Source organism: Rattus norvegicus, chromosome 1, assembly GCF_036323735.1.
Source record: "Rattus norvegicus strain BN/NHsdMcwi chromosome 1, GRCr8, whole genome shotgun sequence".
NCBI classification, from domain to species: domain Eukaryota; kingdom Metazoa; phylum Chordata; class Mammalia; order Rodentia; family Muridae; genus Rattus; species Rattus norvegicus.
In genome coordinates, this window is record NC_086019.1 from 152,946,352 (window position 1) to 152,968,354 (window position 22,003).

The following is a 22,003-nucleotide window of genomic DNA, read 5'->3' on the forward strand; positions in this document are numbered from 1 at the left end:
TGGATTTTAAATTGTATTTTATTTAGAGTATTACAGCTACATGTGGCTAATGGTTACTTCACAGGACAGCATCCTTGCTCAGAGCCTTGCTCAAGAGGCAGGGAGCATGATGATCCTCAAGTCCTCTGGATAGAGAGTGCCAAGGTACAAAAGCACAAAAGCCCTCATGTGGGAGGAAAGTGAGCTTCATCTTGTTACATCTTGATACGAAGAGCCCCCACGCGTATCCTCAAGGGAAGTCTGGTCCTGCAAGGCAAGGATTTTACTGAACACAGCAGTCCCTCGTACTGCCTGAGTGGTGCGGTGCTGCCTTTGGCCAGAGTGTGACAGGGGACAGTAGCGTCTTTCCCTACCTGCCTGCAGTGGGGCTGCACAGACTTGAGCTTCTCACAGACTTGAGCTTCTCCAGTTAGGCAGGTAAGTGGAGAAGACAAGGCCAACCTCAGGTACTGAGGGTGCAGGGACCCCTCGGAGAGTATTCTCTGTATGGAGGCCAGCACAGGCTGTCACCCTCACGGGATCTGCTTTCTGGGCTTGCTTTCGCTTTGTTGGCTGCGGGGGTGAACATCGCAACCAAGCACGGAGCAGGTGGCCTCGGACGAGGGGCGGGGGCTAGCTCCTTGAATCCATTGGGAACCCCCAGCCTCTCCGAGCTCAGGTCCCGCGTCCTACTGGAGCGCAGGACCTGGCTTGGCTAGAGGACACCCCTGACCTTGGTCTCGCCCTGGTTCCAGGTCTGTGCCAGGACCATGGGCGCCGCGCTGGGCACTGGCGCACGGCTAACCTCCCTACCTCGCCTAGCCTGCGGCAGCCTTCGGCGTCAGGCACTCTCCGCGCCCGCCCAGGGATGCCACTCCAAGTCCGGTCCGCCTCGCCCAGTACCCCTGAAGAAGCGCGGATACGATGTAACCAGGAACCCCCATCTCAACAAGGTAATGGGTGGACGTTGGATCCTGTGGTTAGCAGGGAAGGACGCCCCGCCCCTTGGGCTTGGGACTAAGCCTATGGCGTCCTTCCAGAGCCCTTCTGGTTTTGCCTCTTGGAGATTGCTCTGTTTGCTTTGGCCTTTTAGTTCCTCTCTTGCCATGGAGAGAGGTGATCAATTTTACTGACCTTAATTTCTTCAGCAAAAACAATACAGACCCAGTGAGTATTCCCGATGTTCCCTCTGACCTAGAGTCAGATTTCCAGCATATCTTGAGGACAATTCATTTGACCTCTGCGAGTTAAAGTATCTGTTAGCGATTTCTTAGGAATGTTGCAAGGTTTAAAAGGAAAAACAGGAAAACAAAGGCAGAGTTCTTAGCAGAGACTTGGGCACCAAGGAGATAATAAATGTTAGCTAAGGTTATGATGAATATTTGGGAAAACATGAATCTGGAAGGTAGAAAAGTCTAGAATTATAGAACTTTTAGTACTGGAAGGAGAATTAAAGATTTGAATTTAAACCAGTCCTGTAACACAATTCGGAACAAAGGGGTCTTGATCAAAGTGACCAAATGCAAGTCTCTAATGCCTTGACCATGTTCAGCCCACTGCAGACACCTGTGTATTAGCCTAGGAATGCACCCCCTCCTTATAGCAGTCAAGTTTGTATCTTTGGTTCAGAGGATTGTGGGGGAAAAAAACGGAAGCCAAGACTGAAGCCAGTCCCCTTACCTCCCACTCCTCCTCAAACTAGCAGGCTCAATGTTCTTCACCCTAATTAATATGAGTGAGTGATAGCCTGCTATTCCTACCTCGTTTGATTATTGTAAAAAAAAATTTCAAAACCATTGGATTTGGATTCATATTTTAAACTTTCATAAGTGCTTACTAAGCAATTACTGCATATGAAATGTGAACACTCTTCACGCATGAAGTTCTCAGAAACGTTAATAGTTTGACTGATTCAGGATGGTGAAATTTCAGTGAGGCAACCTGTATGGAAACTGCAGTTTTAGAGGGTGAGGCCAACCATGCAATGCCATGTATCGTTTCCTACAGAGTTAATAGAAACTAAGAGAAGCGTCTTTGTGCTCCGTCTACACTTGTCACACTGACACCCTGTTCTCCAAAGAGACTGTGAGTTCCCAGTACACTGCTCCTGTCCAAAGCATTTAAAGTATTTGTGTCCATTTGAATTACTTCAGTAATGCTAGAAGGTGAGAACAGCTTTCAGCCAACAAAAAACTCTTTACCAAAACCATATCTTGAGGAAGGGCTGCAGGTGAGGCTTGATGAAGAAGCAGAGGCTTTGTGATGCCAGCTTCATCAGTTTCTTCACATGAAGTGTAAGCAGGCTACCTCAGAATCTGTAGGGGTTCTCTTCCCATTCCTAAGCCAATCACCAGTAACTTAAGCCAATTGGAGCCTGGAGCCTCCACATAGAATTGAAGATAAGGTTTACGGTAGGTTCATCCACACTAATTAGACTAGAGGAGACATTGTTCCCCACCAAAAAAACAAAAACAAAAAAAAAAACAAATAACAAAAAACTATAGATGTCATAAGAGGGGAGAGACAGGGGGATTCTGGTGAGCAAAGTAATATATTACTACTATAGGTTTTGATTAATTTATCAATTGCCTCAGACATATGGGTACATTACCAACCAGCAAATAACTGCTGGTTAATAAGGTTTTGTGAGTAGTTACAAAAATAATATTTTTAATTCCTGGGTTTTGATTCCCTAAAACAATTCTTGTCCCCTATGGAAATTATTCAAATGATTTGTCTTCCGGGAGGTTATTCATTAATGTATGCGGCCTGAGGTTTTCATAATGCCACACATCTCTAAAGGTGCCTGACGCTGGTCAGAGGTAAGGGGGATCTCAGAGATGCTGCTGAGATCTAGTTTCATCCCGCTTCTGCAGTAAAGAAGCCATCTTCCAGGGAGCTACTCACATGCCCTTCTCTTCTCTCTGATGACCCCCAGCATTTGGTGTTTCCAGAGAAGGCTTCAAGATTTCTCTCAGCTAGATGGGACAATTGCAATGAGGATAAACAGAACAATAACGTTACCAGAGAGGAGCAAAAGGGGGCAGCTTCGAAGGGCCTTTGGTACTGTGGTGAGTGGGCAGGTCTCTGAGTAGCTATTTTTCTACAATGCATGGTCTCTGTGAGCAAAGACTGAAAGAATGAAGTTGTGTACCTGTGCCTAAACCACAGTATTACCGAGAAGTCTTGGGGATCTAATATTCAGTTCTGGCTACGCATGTACTGTACTGTGTGTTCCATCTGGAGCAGGTCAGGAAAAGGCATTACACTGAAACTGGAGGGTGAAAGAGAAATGGGGTTGTGTGACAGAAAACAGACTTCTCTTTCTTTTGCCATCTTTCTTTTATTGGATTTTTTATTTACATTTCAAATGTTATCCTCTTCCTGGTTTCTCCTCCACAAACTCCCATCTCATACCCTTCCCCCTGCTTCTGTGAGGGTGATCCCCCACCCACCCACCTCACTGCCCTGGCATTCCCCTACACTGAAGCATCGAGCCTTCACAGGACAAAGGGCCTCTCCTCCAACTGATGCCCAACAAGGCCATCCTTGGGTCCCCCATGTGTACTCTTTGGTTGGTGGTTTAGTCCATGAGAGTTCTGGGTAATCTGGTTGGTTGATATTGTTGTTCTTCCTAATGGGGTTGCAAACCCAGAAGACTGGCTTCTTATGGGGTTACTATTAGTATTGTGTGATCGCTGCCTTCTGGTTCTAGCTCCACCATGTCCTGAGCATGCTATCTGTGATTGGTCTCATTGGCGTCTCTGTGGCTGAGGGAAACACCCTCCTGATCCACTCTTCAATCTAAATGTGAGCCTCTTGGCATTTGCTTTGTCCCTGTTTCCTTTTGGCAAAATATTATTGTGGCTGACTAGTTTCTTTTCCACAATAGGTTCTGGTCAACTTGAGGACAGAGACTGAACTATCAGATGAAGTTCTTTGTATGATTTGACATTCAATAACTATTTGCTCTTGAGTTGTCTTGAGTCATAGCCTTTTCCCCTCAACCCCATTAATATTAATATGCTAACTTACCAACCCAGTGCTCACATTGACTACATTCTCAATGACTATGGCCTTCTGTGGAAGGAGCATACCTACCACTTGACCCTAATAGCAGTGATTTTTTTTCACACAATATGCTATTGAACCAGTCACTTGCTTTTTCTGCAGGTTTTTTTTTTAATCTTCTGTGCTTAATGTCTAGGGAAGTAATGAATGAAATAGGTATTAAAACCACTGATTGTTGAATGGCACTTTTCATGCAGTGGGCCCTGGGATAGTTAAAGACAGAGCTGAAACAGCCTCCTTCCCATGCATACTTGTCGTATTTCAGTCCATGACTATATGAAAGTGACCAGCCCTCAGGGCTTGAGGTTCTGGGGACACACAAGTCTCAGTGGAATCACCTCAGCATTCAGACTCAAGTTCAAATACAATTTGTGTTTGAAGCACCTGCCTTTTCTTAGTGACACTTTACTTCCTCTCTCTGGATGAGGGAAGTGGCTCCTCGTAGACTTTCTTTTATTCAGGAGATGGTGGTTGGCTTGTTTGGAGAAGTGGAAGTTTATCAGTAATGTGAATGATATGTCTTCCTGAGACCTGCGTGTCAGATACGGGAGAGAACCAGGCTTATTGATTGAAAGAGAAACAATGGATTACTGACTAAACATGAATTCCATATGCAGTTTACTCCAGACCCAAGCCACTGTCGCACTGGTGCAGGGAGTTGAAATGCAAATGCTGTTTTGAATATTTCAATACGAAATGAGCAAAATAAGATTGAAATTCAGCCTTTTACTATTGACTACTGGCCTGTCTTCATGAACCTAATACTGCTATGTGGTAAACAGCTGAGAAATGTTATGGCTATGTGCTTAGGACAGCTAAATGAAGTTGTATTAGTTATGCTTGGTCAAGCCAATCTGACAAAATAAACCCCAAATACACAGGCTTAACCAAGGTAGAATTACACATCCAATAAACAAGTCTGGGTTGGCATTTGTGAGTTGGAATGAGGCTTGATCTGGTTGCTCAGTAGTATCACTGTGCCTTTTATATTTGATGGTCCAAAATGGCAACCCCTGCTATACCTTCAATTCTACAGAATCCAAGGGCAAGGGAAACACTGATCTTAAGGGCACTGTTTAGAAAACTTAAATATCACTTATATTCAAATCCACCGGACCAAAATTTAGTAACATGTTCATTTATAACAGAAACTTTGGGGGTTGGGAGTAAGTCCTCTGGCACCAATGTTTTCGGCTAAAAATTCTCCACCATTAAAGAAAAGATATTTGGAGAAACTATCAGAAAATATGTATCTTAACCTTTCATTCATTTATTCTGTCCATTTCTCCTCAACCTTAAAGTCTATTTTCTTTGCATCCCTACTAACACCAACTCTGTTCTCACATATCTCATCGGAGCTAGCTTCTTCAAGCTAGACAAACATTCTGTTGAGTTATAGATCCAGCCCTCCAGTGACTAATTTAGGCTCTATTTAGTCAGGGATTCTTGGCTGACATACCTCAGTATGCAGCCCACAGTTAACAGGCAGAATGAGTAAAGGAGTCAAGTTGTTATCAGAGTTGTTAGATCACTGGTAGCCTGACAAGATAGCTCAGCTACCTGTCCCCAGTAGGCCAACTAAAGACACAATAGTGGAAAAGAGGAGGGATATGTATTCGGTATGACTGCACTGGGAAGAGGAACCAAGGACTAGATTCAGTGATACCCTCGTATCTATGCTTCAGATACTGGCATAAGATTTGGGTTTAGAGAGAGATCAATAGTATAACTCAGCAGCACTGGTCAAGCCATGGTCTTCTCTATCATTGGCTCATTATGAACACATTACTGTCTCTTGGTCTTTGGCCTATCCCGAAAATGTCAGTCCTGGGTAAATCTCTTGGTGGGAGACAAGTTTCCCTTCTAGCTGGCACCAGGACCTCAACCTTTTCCTTCCTCAGAATGAGTCTTAGGAAATTCCAACTCCTTGGAATCCATTGTCTGCATAGTCTGATCATCCAAGGAAAACACACAAGTGTCTTACTTTAGAAGTTCAGAATATATTTTCTGCCATTATGTGGATCATTCAGAGTGACCTCTGCGGGCTTTCCTAAATTCCTCATTTCCCTTCACATCTCTTTTCACCAGAAGTCCTTCTTTAGGGCATCTCCTCCCCTAAGCTTTGCATCGCCATTATCGACATATCCAGTGGATGGGCACACATTGGATATCTAGAGCATGGATCCGAGGCAGAAGGTCCAGCTTCAGGCAGTAATCCAGTGTCCTTGAGTCCCCATCCTCCATTTTTGATGCCATGGGGCTTCCATTCTGCTCCAACAGGCAGGGGAAGCAACGGGATTCAGGCAGAAATGGGAATTCTGAAGTGACACTCTCATTAGTTAAGCTAGTGACCCTTTATTTTCAGGGACCAAGAACAATGGGAACACTGGAGGTTGTGACTCTCACTGAGGCTGGACTGGTGATGACTGAATTCTTGTACCCATTTTTGCCTTCAGCTTCCTTATATGATTTATTAAGATTTGCCAAAGAGGAGCTGGAGAGATGGCTCAGTGGTTAAGAGCACTGACTGCTCCTCCAGAGGTCCTGAGTTTAAATCCCAGCAACCACATGGTGGCTCACAACCATCTGTCATGGATCTGATGCCCTCTTCTGATGCGTCTGAAGACAGCGACAGTGGACTCATATAAATAAAATAAGTAAATCTTAAAAAAAAAAAAGATTTGCCAATGAGTAGATATGCTTTTGGGTGATTTAAGTTAGATATGACTGATTTTTATATAAAACTTTAGATTTGTGATTCTTTTAAGTTTCTTACAAGATTACTTTTAAAGACAAATAATAAAATAATTACTCCTTTCTTTGTAACTGCAAATTGCTGCCTGCCAATAGGAGAAACTGGCTGAGAAAACTAAATTGCTTGCTTATACTTTGTTAATCTGTAACACGTTGCTTAGTCACATATGTACATGGGTTTGGGGAAATAATTTGTTTTCTTTACCTCTGCTACATAATGTTATTTCTTATAAGGTATTGGAAAACACATTTTTATAACCATTCATTAGAAGAAAACTAAAATGAAAGAAAGAAAGAAAAAAAGAAAGAAAGAAAGACTTCTTTAAAAGGGGGAACAAGAATATCCTTGACAGGGAATAGGGAGGCAAAGATTAAAACAGAGGCAGAAGGAACACCCATTCAGGACCTGTCCCACACGTGGCCCATACATATACAGCCACCCAATTAGACAAGATGGATGAAGCAAAGAAGTGCAGGCCGACAGGAGCCGGATGTAGATCTCTCCTGAGAGACACAACCAGAATACAGCAAATACAGAGGCGAATGCCAGCAGCAATCCACTGAACTGAGAATGGGACCCCCGTTGAAGGAATCAGAGAAAGGACTGGAAGAGCTTGAAGGGGCTCGAGACCCCTTATGAACAACAATGCCAAGCAACCAGAGCTTCCAGGGACTAAGCCACTACCTAAAGACTATACATGGACTGACCCTGGACTCTGACCTCATAGGTAGCAATGAATAGCCTAGTAAGATCACCAGTGGAAGGGGAAGCCCTTGGTCCTGCTAAGACTGAACCCCCAGTGAACTTGATTGTTGGGGGGAGGGCGGCAATGGGGGGAGGGTGGGGAGGGGAACAGCCATAAAGAAGGGGAGGGGGAGGGATTAGGGGGATGTTTGCCTGGAAACCGGGAAAGGGAATAACATTTGAAATGTAAATAAGAAATACTCAAGTTAATAAAAAAAAATTGGAACAAACAAAACAAAACAAAACAAAAAAAAACCAATTAATGTCAACTTTTCCAAATCAAAAAAAAAAGAAAGAAAGAAAGAAAGAAAGAAAGAAAGAAAGAAAGAAAGAAAGAAAGAAAGAAAGTAAGGAAGGAAGAAATGGGAATTCTGAGGCAGTGTTCTCAACTTTACATTCATAACAGTAATTGAAGTAGCAACAAAATAATTTTTTATTTTATATAAACGAAAGTAACAATGAAATTAAAGTAGCAACAAAATTGAAAGTAGCAACAAAATTGAAGTAGCAACAAAATAATTTTATATTTCCTTCATATTTGCATTCACAACAGTAATTGAAGTAGCAACAAAATAATTTTATGGTTGGGGTCGCCACAATATGAGAAATTGTATTAAAGGATCACAGCACCGCTCTAGGGCATCAGAAGTAGAGGACAGAGATACAAGGATGCCACAGCAGGATCAGCTTCGCTCCCAAATACCTGGGAAAGGAACCTTGGGAAGGTGCCAGAAGCTCTGCAGGGAGATTTACTGTTCCTGGAACCTGAAGTGAATTTGCAAAGTGTTTTCTCATAAGCACGTGGCTGTAAATAGGTGACTCATTCTCTAGAGGACATAGACCATGTGGCAGATGAGTGTCCGTATGTTCTTTATAAAAATGTCACAATTCATTGCCAATGAATGCTAAGGTGACATGCACAGTGCTAAGTCAACTCTACAGCCATGACTGTTACTATTTTTAAAAAATGCAAGCCTGGTTTGGATGTCAATATCTGAAAATGTCTGCTTTGTAAGACAGGTATATTGGGAACTTTATTTGCTCCTTGCAGAATTTCTTAACATCCCAGTATCTTTTCCATTTTGGGCAATGATTTCTAACGAGGCAAAGTTATTGAGTAAATAACACCCTGGTTAACGTTTAGAGGCAGATGCGTTTGTAATATATGAGTGGGACTCTTTCAGTAGTAGTCTCACTTCAAGCTTTTACAATTAACTTTCTGCTGCTGGCTTTAAAAGCAGTTATAACAGCAATGTGTAGATCACATAGGCAACTGCATGGATGACAAATCCTTTACAGAAATATGTGCTGTCTGGCTCCGACCTGGGCCAAATGGCATCTTAGAAAGTTCCAAGGCTTGGCTCACTATGAGCTTTCTTTGGACATGTTTTCAAGGCCATCTCTAGTTTCCCTACTTCGGTTTCTCTTGGTTGCCCTTGGCCTTTGTAGACCCTGAGGTTTATGACTTTATTGGTTTTTATTTGACTTTGCATTTTTGCCACCTCTACCAAAGATGTCTTTTATTATCTGCTTTCTGCTTTCTAAATGCCAGTCTCACAGAGAGGGTGGGAAAGTAGCCTTTTGATATGTTGGCCATTGCAGGACTCTAATGTGAGCACTTCTGTTTGAGACACAGATTACAGCTCACTTACAATCCCTTCACTTTGATGTGGAGAAAGGACATTTGGAAGTCCTTTGGGGTGGCATTTGACTGCGCTTCTGAGGCAGAGCACAAAAGACACTCTATGATTACTGATTGTGTGATGAAAGTCTACAACTGGAGGTGCTGGGGTCAGTGGTTAAAAGCACGCATTCATTCTGTACCCAAAGGGTTGCCAGGCAGCCTGGTTAAAACACAGTTCTTTCCGAAAGGACACGGAAGAGAGGGAAATATACCCAGTAATTCGAGGAGAGGGGATTTTTATTAGAAAGATCATCAGCTTTTGAGGGACTTGAATAAGAAAAAAAATCAAAGCTGTGTTTACTTTTACAATGACTGGAAACTAGAGGCTGAACAAGTGTGCAGCTGAATGGTCTGCAAGGAGAGATTTTTGTTTTTCTGTCTTTTGTTTGATTGTGAAATAGCAGAGCACCCACACTCTTTTTCTTGAAACACATTTGCTGCAGTGTAGAATTATGGAGAGAGCAGACTCTGTTAATTCCTCTTGCAAAACAAAAGGATGCCCTTCTCATTGGCCCAAATTAGCATCTCTTCAGGGTTGTGCAGCTGTTGGCTATTGACTGACATCCTAGGCTGAAACCACCAGGCATGCACTGTAGGGAAACTCCAGCTAGGTTCATTGTCCCTATCCCCTCTCCTGTGGTTTTAAGAAAAGCATTGAGGAGCCAGTTCAGGTACCTATTATGTCGATTTTTCTTTAGTGTTGTTAGGGAGAAGATTCAAACAGCTAGCACTTTCAGGAGATACATTATATGCAAAACCATTCAAAGCAGTTTACACAGGTTTTAACTCATTTGTTGCACTATCGCAACCCTTTGAGGTAAACGTTAGATTACAGATGAGGAAAAGGGGCAGCAAGTAGATAACTAACTGCTCCATGCTCTCTCTGGTAAGTGTGGCCCAGTGGTACTTAAAACTAGGCTATCTCATTTTACAGCCCATACCTGCACCCTTGTGTGCACTGAACTTACATTTTACAAGATCCCTCTTACTTGAAACTTTCTGTATGCAGCTTGATGGGCTGTGTCTTTCCATGGTAATAACTAATATATTCCTGTTCCATTATATGGCCATTGACTGGTTGTTATGATTTCTACTTACTTGGCTCACATCAGGGAATCCTCAAACTGGAGGGAGCTTTAGACATTACTAAGTGTCTTCTAGTCACTTTTTAGGTATGTGTAATTCTACCCAAACTCATTATTTTACATATTCAATTCATTGATGGCTATTTTTATGAGTCCCTATTCCACCTGAATCAGTGGATACTTAAGTCGGGGCAAAATCAGCATTTCTTCTGCCTGTGAGGAGCATGCAGTAAGGCAGGTGCAGGTGAGGACCAGGGAAGATGTGTACGCAGGTTCAGCCTGCTGGGTAAGTGTAATGAGAATGACATGTGTACAGAGCGTGAAAGAGATGTGCAGCTGTGCTCTCCTCACTGTGGGTTGGGGCTGCTGTGGATGAACGCCTCAGAGCTGGCAGGTGAAGCTGATGATGAGGAAGAGGTAGAAGTGAGACCATAAGAGGCTGGCCACCCATCGCTGCTGTGGTGGATTGGACAGTGAGTAGCCTTCATTCATGGGTCTGATTTGAAGAGAAACAGTGTACTGGAAGGCTTTGTTTTATCTTACAGTTTGAGGGGAGGTGGTCCATCATGGCGAGGAAAGGAAGGCAAACCTAGCAGGAGGCAGCTAGTCACATTGCTTTCATATCCCGGAAGCAGGGGAGAACAGAAAGTGAGGCCTGACCCACTTTCGCTACTGAGGCCCCACCTCTTAAACATGACACAGTCTTCCCAGACACCACCAGCTGGAGGTCAAGTGTTCGAATACATGAGCCCATCCAAACCATCACAATGACAAAATCTCTAATTTGGCAAATAGAGTTAATGTCTCCAGTACTTGGACATGGCTTTCCCGTCTGTTTGCTTGCTTGTTTATGTTGCACAAAAAGGGAAGTGGCATTTACATCAGGTCACTTATCAAAATCTCCAGCACACTCCAGAATCCAGCGTCTCCTCTGCCACACCTCACTGAGTGCCACGAGAAAGCCATTAGTCCATCCTCTGCTTTCTTTTGACACGTACGTAGGTGGCACTGGCCCCTTTCCAATTTTGTCTCAGTGTTCACATGTGCCTGTCTCCATAATGTGCGTTATATTTAGATCCAAGACTTTTTCTTAGACACACATAACCAGTCATAGCACACACTCAATAAACAGCACTTAGATTACATCCCTTCTACCTCAGCAGATCAGAAACAACTGAGAAGAAGACAATACAGCAACTGCTCTCTTTCATCTTTTTTGAAAAATAAAAATAAAACATTTAATCTGACAATATAAATTATTTTTAAACCTGTCCATGGGACTTGGAGAATTTTAAATCCAGCAACAATCTTCATTCTAGCCATACATATTTTGAAGGGGAAAATATGTCTCTAGAAAACGTTTTCTGCTCTGAAGTTGGGCTAGGTGTGTTTCATCTAAGAAATACCATCTTTTGGATGAGACTATCTGTCCTTATCCCAGAACTGATGCAATAGACTGAGACCTGCTGTAACTGGCAATAGGTCCAAGGACTTTGGAGGTGAAGGAAAATGTTCAGCTGGAATCTGCTGTTTTGACCCATCAAGAGCCATTACCTGTAACCAGGTATTGGGCAACAGAACATGTAGCCTAAAATCTAGGGAACTGGGGTCAGAGCATCCTGTGCTTTCGAATATGGTTTAAAATGCATTCCTCGAGTACTCAGATGATGAATTTAAATTCTTATCATAAGATATTTCTACAGTAGATTCTTACTATACTCTGTATGATATTCAGAGGTGGGGACATTGGGAGGTGATTAGGATTATCAGCCATCCTGGTGGAGCTCTCAGGATTGAATACTGCCGTCCTCATAAGAAGAGGGACAGATGTCAGAGGGGACACACACACACACACACACACACACACTCACACACACACAAACACACACACACAAACACACACACACTCACACACACATACTCGCACACACACATACACACACATTCACACACACACATACACACACACATACACACACATACACACACATACACACACATATACACACACACTCACACACACTCACACACATACACACACACACACACATACACACACACACACTGTCTCTTGCCACATGATGCCTCGTGTTACCTGGGGACCAGTATTTTAAGAAATCCATCACCATATATGACCCCTAGATGTTGGAACCAAAATAAATCCCAGCCTGAGGTTCTTAAGTATAGCAATTAAAAGTGGACTACTACAATTCTAATCCCAGCCCTGCCATTTACTAGGTTCAGGGTCTTTAGAAAGCTATTTATAAGAGGCTGTTTCCCCATCTGTGGTGGGAAAGACAATAAAATATACCTTCTTGATAGGTTCTTCTAATGATTAAATGGAACAATGTATCTAAAGTGCATCGGAAGCCTTCAACTAATTCTCAGTCCACATCTCTAACATTTCTAACACAGTGCAAGCTCTCTGTGTACCACGGACATGGAAAGGCTCAAGACCTGGTCCGTGCCTGTGTAGAGCATCCAATCCAGAAGGAGAGTGGGAACCTCAGGCGCCATATTAATCATTGCCATGTACTTCAAACCGAAGCACCTGCTGACACAGCTCTTGCTGCCACTCCTGTGTGTCCATTCTGATGAACAAGCATGTTCCGAACTGCACCTTCTTTCTAGATTTATATTTCTCTTTACAGTCATATGACCTAAAAGGCAGTCCACAAGCTCCTGGCAGAAGGCTGACTCCTTATGTCAGACTCTCCTTTCTTATCTCTTTTATTTTATTTTTGATCTCTTCTAGCCCATAGTTATTTGTTTTGACTGGTAAAACCATTTGAGGTCACAGGGACAGCAAATAGCAACACAGCTGCTGCTTGGTGAAACAGGAGGAGGGATGGTTGATGTCTAGAAAAAGTGATTAACAGCCATTTTTAGAAACAGTCTTTGAAATCCACCCATCAGGGTTAACCCATTCCTCTCTGCTCTCACAAGAATGTGAAGCAGCTTCTTCTTGCCTGATGTGGAGCCTCAGACACTGACTGAGGCTTGTGGCAAGGTCTGACATAGGTGCTGATGGGACAGCTGTGACAGAGCTTCAGTGAAACAGTCAGTATCTCCAGTAATTGGTTGCCATTGGTGACTGGTCCCAGCTTCAGAAATGGAGGGTCCTGACCATCCCCAACAGCTCTCTTGTTGAATTAAGCAGTCAGATATTCTATAACCTTCTGCCAGTTGAATAGACTGTGTCAGCTAACTCCTCTGAACCCATAATCCCTGGGACAATAATATTAAAAATAATAATTCTTATGTAATTCTTACCATGTCAGGTACTTTTATAGGTGCTTTACATAGATTATTTCTGAACAGAAGTAAAATAAAAAAAACTCAGCCCATCCTTTCCTTTTTCTCCTGTTTCCATAGCTTCTTCTTCCTTAAAAAATGCTTTCTAGGGGATGTCCTATAGATCTTTACTGTACCCCCAAGCTGCGCAAGGCTACCAGTCTACAAAATTCTTTTCTTCTTATCCTGTCTTGGTTCTTCACTGGACCTCATACTTCCTGCCAGTGCATCTGTCTGTTAGGAGACTGGACACCACATAGCAGACACATACATTGGGGTGGGGGGAGTCAGACAGACACAGAGACACAGAGAGAAAAACAGGGACATAGAGAGATGCAGGCACACACAGAGGCAGAGAAAGAGAGAGAGAGAGAGAGAGAGAGAGAGAGAGAGAGAGGAGAGAGAGACAGAGAGACAGAGAGAGAGAGACAGAGAATATTTGTGAGATGATTCAGCAGATAAAGATGATGCTGCCAAACTAGACCTGAGTTCAATTCCCAGTACCTACATGGTAGAAGAGAACTGACTGCCTCTAGTTGTCTTCTCATCACTCATGTGTGCCATGGGACATGTGTATATGAATACACACACACACACACACACACACACACACACACACACACCAAAGTAAACAATCTGTTTAGCGAGAAGAAATAGCCTTCAAAGCCACAAGCTCAGTGATGACCCTCTCCAACTAGACACAACCTCCCAATAGCCGATTCAGCTCTGAACTTCATCAAAGACAAATGATTTCACTGATAGATGAATCCATTGATGGACTTACTTCTCAATACTGCCACCAGCAGAACACCAATCCTTTAGCACATGAGTCTGGGGGGGGGGGAGGTATCTAAACTATAACATGCTTAATACAGAATTCCCTTCAGGTGCCAAAGAGAGAACTTCTAAAATAAGTGATACTGAATAAGAGACCCAAACAGAAAGCTATTAAAAGAAGCCAGATATAATGTGTTTTGAGCTGAAGAAACAGTTGGTATGGAGTCTGGAGGCACTAAGTGTTTTCACATGGCAGTTTCTGAGAAATAACAATAGATGGGCCAGTAGAGTACGCTGAGAGAGGAGAAGCTGCATAAAATCAGACTGCAGAAGACTGGGGTGAGGGTAGGAGGCGCGGGACGAGCTAGGAGTCTTTGCTATAAAGCAAGTATTACTAAATGCTTCTAGGCAATGAGGAACATGTTATAATTTATGACAATAAATGATTTTACTTTTTGCTGTGTGGAGACATATTAGAAGATGGCAAAGGAGGGAGAAAAAGAAACCTCAAAACCTCAAGCCCACTCCTAGTGACACACTTTCTCCAAGGCCACACTTCCTCCAACAAGTCCACACCTCTCAATATTTCCCAACAGTTCTACCAACTCGTGACCAATAATTCAAAATATGAGCCTATAGCAACCACTTCATTCAAATCACCACTCTTTAGATACAGCACTGATGACAGACTAAAGAAATTATTTTACCTAAGCCTCCCTTAGTGAATCAGTGAATTTATTGGATGAAGGGTTGCTTAGGGGAGTATTTAATCAGTCGAAACAACCATGAAAACGAAGAGACAAAATTAAAATTTTAAAGATAAAGTAGAGTGTAGCATGAAGGTTCAGTCAGCTTTGGGACTGTCTTTGAGATCATAGCACTGCAAAAAAAACAAAACAACATATATATTGAGAAATAAGGGTTAATCAAAGGAAGCTGCATCACTAAAAGACTCACACCAGAATAGATAATGACTCACAACAGCTGTGTCTCTGTACAATTTTCAGGCAGCTTGGCTAATCAGAGACTCTTTTCTCCTCAGTAATTATTTATTGTTTATTTAACTGTGGGCATGGGCCCTGTGAGTCTTGTAAATTTCAGGGGCTTTTTGAACCTTGTAGATTTTATTTAGTTCTTGATTCTTTTGAGCCTCACTTCCCTCTAAGAGAAAAGAAATAACTATACAATATCCTTGATCTACCAGAAAATAAGGCATAAATCAACTCCAGATTTCCTGAGACCATTCACTGATAAATTCAGTAACTACCTATTGATCTATGATAGGCTCCAGATAAACTTGTAAAATCACAGAAACTACTGGCAAAGGCATTCAACTCCCCTGAGGAAGATGCTGAGGATCTGATATGGCTGGTGATGAGGGAGTCAGATGTGAGAGCTGAAGAAACAAGAAATAGGTTTTCTGAACTGGAAGAGCTTGAAGGGGCTCGAGACCCCATATGTACAACAATGCCAAGCAACCAGAGCTTCCAGGGACTAAGCCACTACCTAAGGACTATACATGGACTGACCCTGGACTCTGACCTCATAGGTAGCAATGAATATCCTAGTAAGAGCACCAGTGGAAGGGGAAGCCCTGGGTCCTGCTAAGACTGAACCCCCAGTGAACTTGATTGTTGGGGGGAGGGCGGCAAGGGGGGGAGGATGGGGAGGGGAACAGCCATAAAGAAGGGGAGGGGAGGGGGATGTTTGCCCGGAAACCGGGAAAGGGAATAACACTCGAAATGTATATAAGAAATACTCAAGTTAATAAAAAAAAAAGAAAGAAAGAAAGAAAGAAAGAAAGAAAGAAAGAAAGAAAGAAAGAAAGAAAGAGGTTTTCTACCAGAATTCCTTGAGCTCCATAGTAGCAAGTCTAAGAATTATTGCTAATATTCAGGAAAAATGGAAGCCTCATATTTATCCACCATAAGTTTACACTGCTTAACAAGGATGTTACACTTTTAAGCCTTTTCCTAGAAAATTAAACAAAATAAAACCATAGCTAACGCCATTGTCAGAAGTTCTGCTTGTCAGTCATCAGTCTTAAATATTAGAAAATGAATTGGTTAGGAATATGTGTGAGATCTTTCAAATTGTAAATTTCCTCAATGGTTTCTTTAGGACTGTAAAAATGTGAGGGATGATGGAGTTGGGATCTTTAAAGTGTCTTGTTATAAATATTGATGTCATTGCTTTTTATCTAACCACTTGTCTTTATTCTGGTTCTGTTTTCATTAAACAACATTCCAGTTTTGACTTTTATCTCCCAGAATGTAGAGAAGGTTGCCACTTACAATGCATGTTTGTATTAGCTGGTATTTCATTTTCTAGCCCCCTATGCAATAACTGGTACCAAGTCTGCATCACAAAAACATAATGACACTCCATTTCCAAAGCTTTAAGAGCTCAAAAAACTTCCTTTTTTGTCTTAGACTCCTGAAGGAAAAATACTTCCTTTTACTCAAAACAAAGGGCTAGGTAAGCAGCTTACTTGAGAAAGTATTTGGGATGCAAGCATCATAGTGGTGAGCTCTTATAGCCTCTGCAATGGGAAGGCTAAGACAGAAGAATCTCTGAAGCTCTATGACCATCTAGCCTAATGTAATAAGTTCCAGACCAATAAGAGACTCTGTCTCAAAACATAAGATGGATAACACCCAAGGAATGAAACTCAAAGTTGACTTCTAGCCTACACACACACACACACACACACACACACACACACACACACACACTTGTGCACTCACACATGCACAAACACACATATATACATCCAGATGCATGTGCACAGACACAGAACAAAATGGATAGAATGTTCATAATTTAGAAAGCACAGTTTCCTTCTCCCAATTCCTTTATTATGCTTCCTCCCCCACCTCACCCCCAGCACTTGGGTAGAATAAAAAAGATTTAGAGTTCCTGCAGTATGAACCTTTCACAAATTTAAGCCTCCACGGGCAAAATGTTGTCACTGGCTCCACTGGATTGAAGTTGAGCTTGCCTTTCTCTTTGCCAAGTTCTAGTTTGTCTTTATGAACCACGATTCCTGGAGAACAAAAATAGAAAATCAGAAGCTTGCAGGAATGATTTTCTTGGCTAGTTTGGCCAAGTATCAGCTACTTGCCTAAGTAAAAAGCTGCTTAAAGATTTTTCATAAGTAGAATTTTAATAGAACAAGCAATGGAGATACTGTTGCAAGCCTACTCCTGTTGTTTATGGTTTATTTGGTAACATCTAGGTAAGGTTGTATGTCATATGGTATGATTCTAGCCACTGTGCCCAGACATTGTAGAAAGTTCAGTAATGAAACATTTCTCAAAATAAAATATTCTTTGGTGTTTCAATCTTACACACCAAATTGCATGACTTGTACAACTGTAAAAGATCTTTGATTTTAAAAACACCATGGGTTCCAAAGTCTTTGAGAGTGTGTAACTCACTGTGGACTAAGACCATTGTGGTTGACTTTAATTCATCTCCCCTTCAAAAGAACAAATTTTTATAACGGAATCTAACACTGTAAACATTTCATGACATTGTAGCTTCAAAGAAGAAAAATCTGTAAACACATTTGCATCCATTTAGCTGATGGTTTGCAGGTCCAAAGGACTCTTAAGTCCATTCTTTACACAGGAAGTTCTTCTTTTACTGGCATTTGCCTCAGAAGTGTAGATCCTATCAGCCCACTCAGAAAGAGATGCTGTGTTAACGGTTTTTGTTAAATAACCTTCCCCTATAGAATTTTCCTTTTGTGTGTGTGTGTGTGTTACAATTTTTTATTTTCTGAGGTATTTCACTACTTTTACTATTGTTTTCTTATCAGGTGAGTTAAGAATGTTTTCTATTTTCATATTTCCTACTTGACAGAAGGTCAAGTATACACACACACACACACACACACACACACACACACACGAAAATGAATTGGTTAGGAATATATGTGAGGTCTTTCAAATTGTAAATTTCCTCAAAGGAAATATATATGTGCATACACATATGAATGTATACACACATATATGTATTATGTATGTATGTACACATTATTTGAGGATGGAAAGTTGTGGTCTCATTGTATAGCCCAAGCTAGCTTCAACTCTCTATCCTTGTGTCTCAGCTTTCCAATTTCTGGGGCTACTAGCATAAGTTATCATGCATTCTGTGTGTGTGTGGTTTTTTTTTAATTTTATTTTTCTTGGATATTTTATGTATTTACATTTCAAATGTTATCCCCTTTCCCTCCTTTTCCACATCCCCTCCCCTCCCCTTGCTTCTGTGAGGATGCTCCCACTCCTACCCACCCACTCCAACCTCAATGCCCTGGCATTACCCTACTTTGGGGAAACTGTGTGTATTTTTAAGATCTGCTTTTATGTGTATTTCACTGACACCAATAAAACAGAAAACAAGTCATTATATGTGTTTTACTAATGCCCTAGTTATTAGCATGTTGATATCTATCTCTCTTGGGATCTAAAAAAAAATCACCATGTTTCTCTATATGAAAGTGGAAAAAAAGTTAACATCCTGGAGATGATCTTGGGACAGGCTGAGAGGGAGTGATGTATCTGGGACTAACAGTCAATGGTAGAAACAAGAAGAAAAGAAGCTAAACCCAAAAAAGTATGTTAGTGGTGTAAACTGAGAAGCAGTGTGTCCTATGGGAAGCACAATTCTGAAGGTAGAACACATCAGACAGTGGGAGGTGAGGAAGGATAAGGATGAGGTGTGAGACCTGCAGCAGACCAGAGGAGGCAGATCCGGTCATTGTCACTGTAGTGCATCTTAACACTGTTGGCACATAAGACAGCATCTTAAGGAAACCACAGGAGGCCACAGCCTGTGCAGTCAGAGTGAGCCGGTGTAGCCTGGGGCGAAAGCTACACTGGTCTCTCCTCCATATCATCTGGCTGCCTTTTACACAAGAGTCCAAAATGCCCTGTGATGTCACCACACTTAAACCCTCCTTTGAAGGAGGGGACACTCTGGAAGGATTTGAACTAATCCCTGAAGCGTAGTCACAGACTTACTGTTGCCACGTTTTCCTGCTTCAAGGACCTGTGTTTATGTTTCTCCTCCCAGTCTCTACTGATGGAGATCACTGCAATGAAAACCTCGTGTGGCAAGGTTTGGCTTGAGGCTCCAGGTCAATGCTGACCTCATCCCAAATCCACATTCTGGTCAGAAGAGCATCCCGATTCAAACTGGGTCCACTCAGTTAATTATCTCCTCATACACATAACTACAAGCCATCTCCAGTCCTCCAGTGGTGCTGTCTTAGAGATTTGGAGCCATGTAAAACTGAGAAACCAAATGTTCATAGCGTCCCTAGGAAAGCTATGCTGGTTCCTTTTCCCTGAAGCTTCCTGCTTAATGTAGAGCTCCATTTTTAATCCCTTTGAACTCTTGGTTTAAAGAAAACAGAATGGATTTCTGTTCAAGATCATTGAGACTCAAATAAATGAGACTATGAATCATTTGTTCCTCTGAACGTTACGTTCACTTTGAGTGCAGACCAGTGGGAAGCTCGGATTCAGTTTCCAGAACAGACTCCTCACAGAGTGTCCCTGAGCCTTTGTTATGCAGGCATCCCTTACACTCAGGACTCAGATGCTGAAGTGTACACTCCATGCCAGCAGGGGTACAACAACGGGTGGGGACATGTTTACCCCTAGGATAAGTATTTGGGTGGGGAGCTTTGCGCTTCAAGATACTGAGTACTAATTAAAAATAGAAGCATTCTGCTGAGATTGAATCATTTTTATTTATTCTCCTGATACAGATTATCTGAGGAGACTCAGCCCAAGTGTTTCTATTGGTGATGGAAAGATATTAATTCTTCAGCTCCCTTATAGGCTCAGCAATAATAGACATTTCATGATTAGGAAAACAATAGCCACAGACTTCAATAGAAAAGAGTTAACTTCCGAGACAGAGTGAAGCAGCAGAAAGAATCTATTACAGACGAATAGATTGTCTCTGAAGCTCTGACCCGGAGATGTCTATGGCTGGTAATTGACTAGTCCTTTCCGTCCAACCAACCAACATTCTCTTAGAGATAAGGAATGCACTCTGGTGATGACTTCCCTAGGGTCTTTTCAACCACAATTGGGAGCACAGTCCTACACATTCTAATGGAGAGAGACGCCAGGTAAGCAATGGAGGCTGTATAGCTTGTGAAATCCGGGACCTCGGGACTTGTACATGCTACATACTGGCTGTGTGGGCTTGGAAAAGCTAACTCCACGATCCTTCATGTCCAAATGTCTCTATTTTGAAAGATCTCACCAATCCCAGCCTCCTAAGATGATAACATCTGTCTGAAGTGCTCCCTAAGCACATCTGACAAATGCTCCTAATGAATTTGATTTAGTCTCTTAACTCTTTTACGAACTTTGGCACCATATTAATAAGAGTTTCAGAAACTTTGAGCTAGAAGAGAAGAGGGGCTCAGTTGGTAGAATGCTTGCCTAACAGGCACAAGGTCCTAGGTTCAATCCACAGCACCACATAAACTAGGCATGTGCCTGTCACTCTAACACCCAGAAGGTGGAGACTGGTGAATCAGAGATTTAAAGTCATGGCAGCTACACAGTAAGTCCGAGGCCAGTTCAGCCAACAGGAGTCTCTCCCCACCTACCACTCCAAGAATTTCTGCCCCTTTAAAAAGTACAGCTTCAAAAAAAGTCCATGAAGAAACATGTAGTTAGTTTTTATTTCTTACAATGTGTACTGTGAATCATCACCATTTTTCTTTTTATTTTTTTTATAAAAACCTACAGTAAGTGGTAATCTCCTTTCCCCTTGGTATCTGCAATGCCTCTGTTAGTTTAGAAGTCTGATTGCAGAAGGGAACACACCTGTGCTGCTCCCAAGCTGTATGACCTTGGATGTGCTGTGTGTGCCTAGGCAAGGCCTCCTGCCCTGCAATTAACAGTGTTTGGGAGAAGAGGAAGTCCCTAGCACCACTGCCTCATAGGTGATGTTCAGTTACCTCAAACTCTGGGTTTTGAAGCTAGTCAGCAAATGAAAAGCCTCTTAGATTTGCTGTATCAGAGAAGTAAGAGAACATGGAGTACCTAAGACACAATCTGTTAGGAGCCAGAGCTGGGGGAGAGAGGTCCTATGAAGAACAAGAAACTGGGTGGGACACAAACCAAGGCTCTATAGGAAGGACACAATGATCAGTTGTTTCTGTGCATGTGTGTAGACCTGTTCTCACCTGTATATATTCACATATTCACACTAATTCATTAATATAATATCTCGAACCCAAGCTCTGGCATCATCAGAGACTTCACTGAATACTTGACTGTTCAGAACCTCACCTTCTCTTATCTAGGCATTTCCAGAGACTTCCGTTGCTCCCACTTCTGCCTCCAATTTCTACTTCTAACAACTTCTTGTAGAGGATGCTCTACCAGATAGGGTTTTAAGAACATGAACTCCCCTTCAAAGAAAGGTTTCCATGACTCCCTTCAACCTATACCACAAAAATCATAGCCCGCAATACCATACATGGCTCTTCAGGATCGGAAGTTCAACCTACCTCTGACTTCTCTCTATATTCCCAGTACCTGAGTGCTCCAACCTCACAGTTCTTAAAGGCACCCAAGC

The 22,003-nt window shown here is 42.2% G+C and overlaps 1 protein-coding gene and 1 long non-coding RNA gene across 5 annotated transcripts in view; one reads left to right on the plus strand and one right to left on the minus strand.

Moving 5' to 3' along the window:
• Nucleotides 1-931, minus strand: LOC102549783 (uncharacterized). Of its 2 annotated transcripts, XR_350562.4 has the most exons (3): nucleotides 793-931; nucleotides 354-482; nucleotides 1-246 (listed from the first exon to the last, which is right to left on the minus strand). It is a non-coding gene; the product is annotated as an uncharacterized LOC102549783 (long non-coding RNA). The 2 variants fall into 2 exon arrangements; XR_005499297.2 differs by lacking the exon at nucleotides 354-482 and having other exon boundaries at nucleotides 793-930.
• The window catches only part of Me3 (malic enzyme 3), a 201,432-nt gene continuing 179,672 nt past the window's right edge, over nucleotides 244-22,003 (plus strand). For 2 of the 3 annotated variants that reach the window (XM_006229666.4, XM_063266979.1), the window contains exons 1-2: nucleotides 244-417; nucleotides 735-932. In XM_006229666.4, coding sequence (XP_006229728.1) covers nucleotides 750-932 — 183 coding nt within the window. In that variant the 5' untranslated portion in view covers nucleotides 244-417; nucleotides 735-749. The remainder of the gene's footprint in view (nucleotides 418-734; nucleotides 933-22,003) is intronic. The other variant, NM_001415972.1, reaches the window with a different exon arrangement.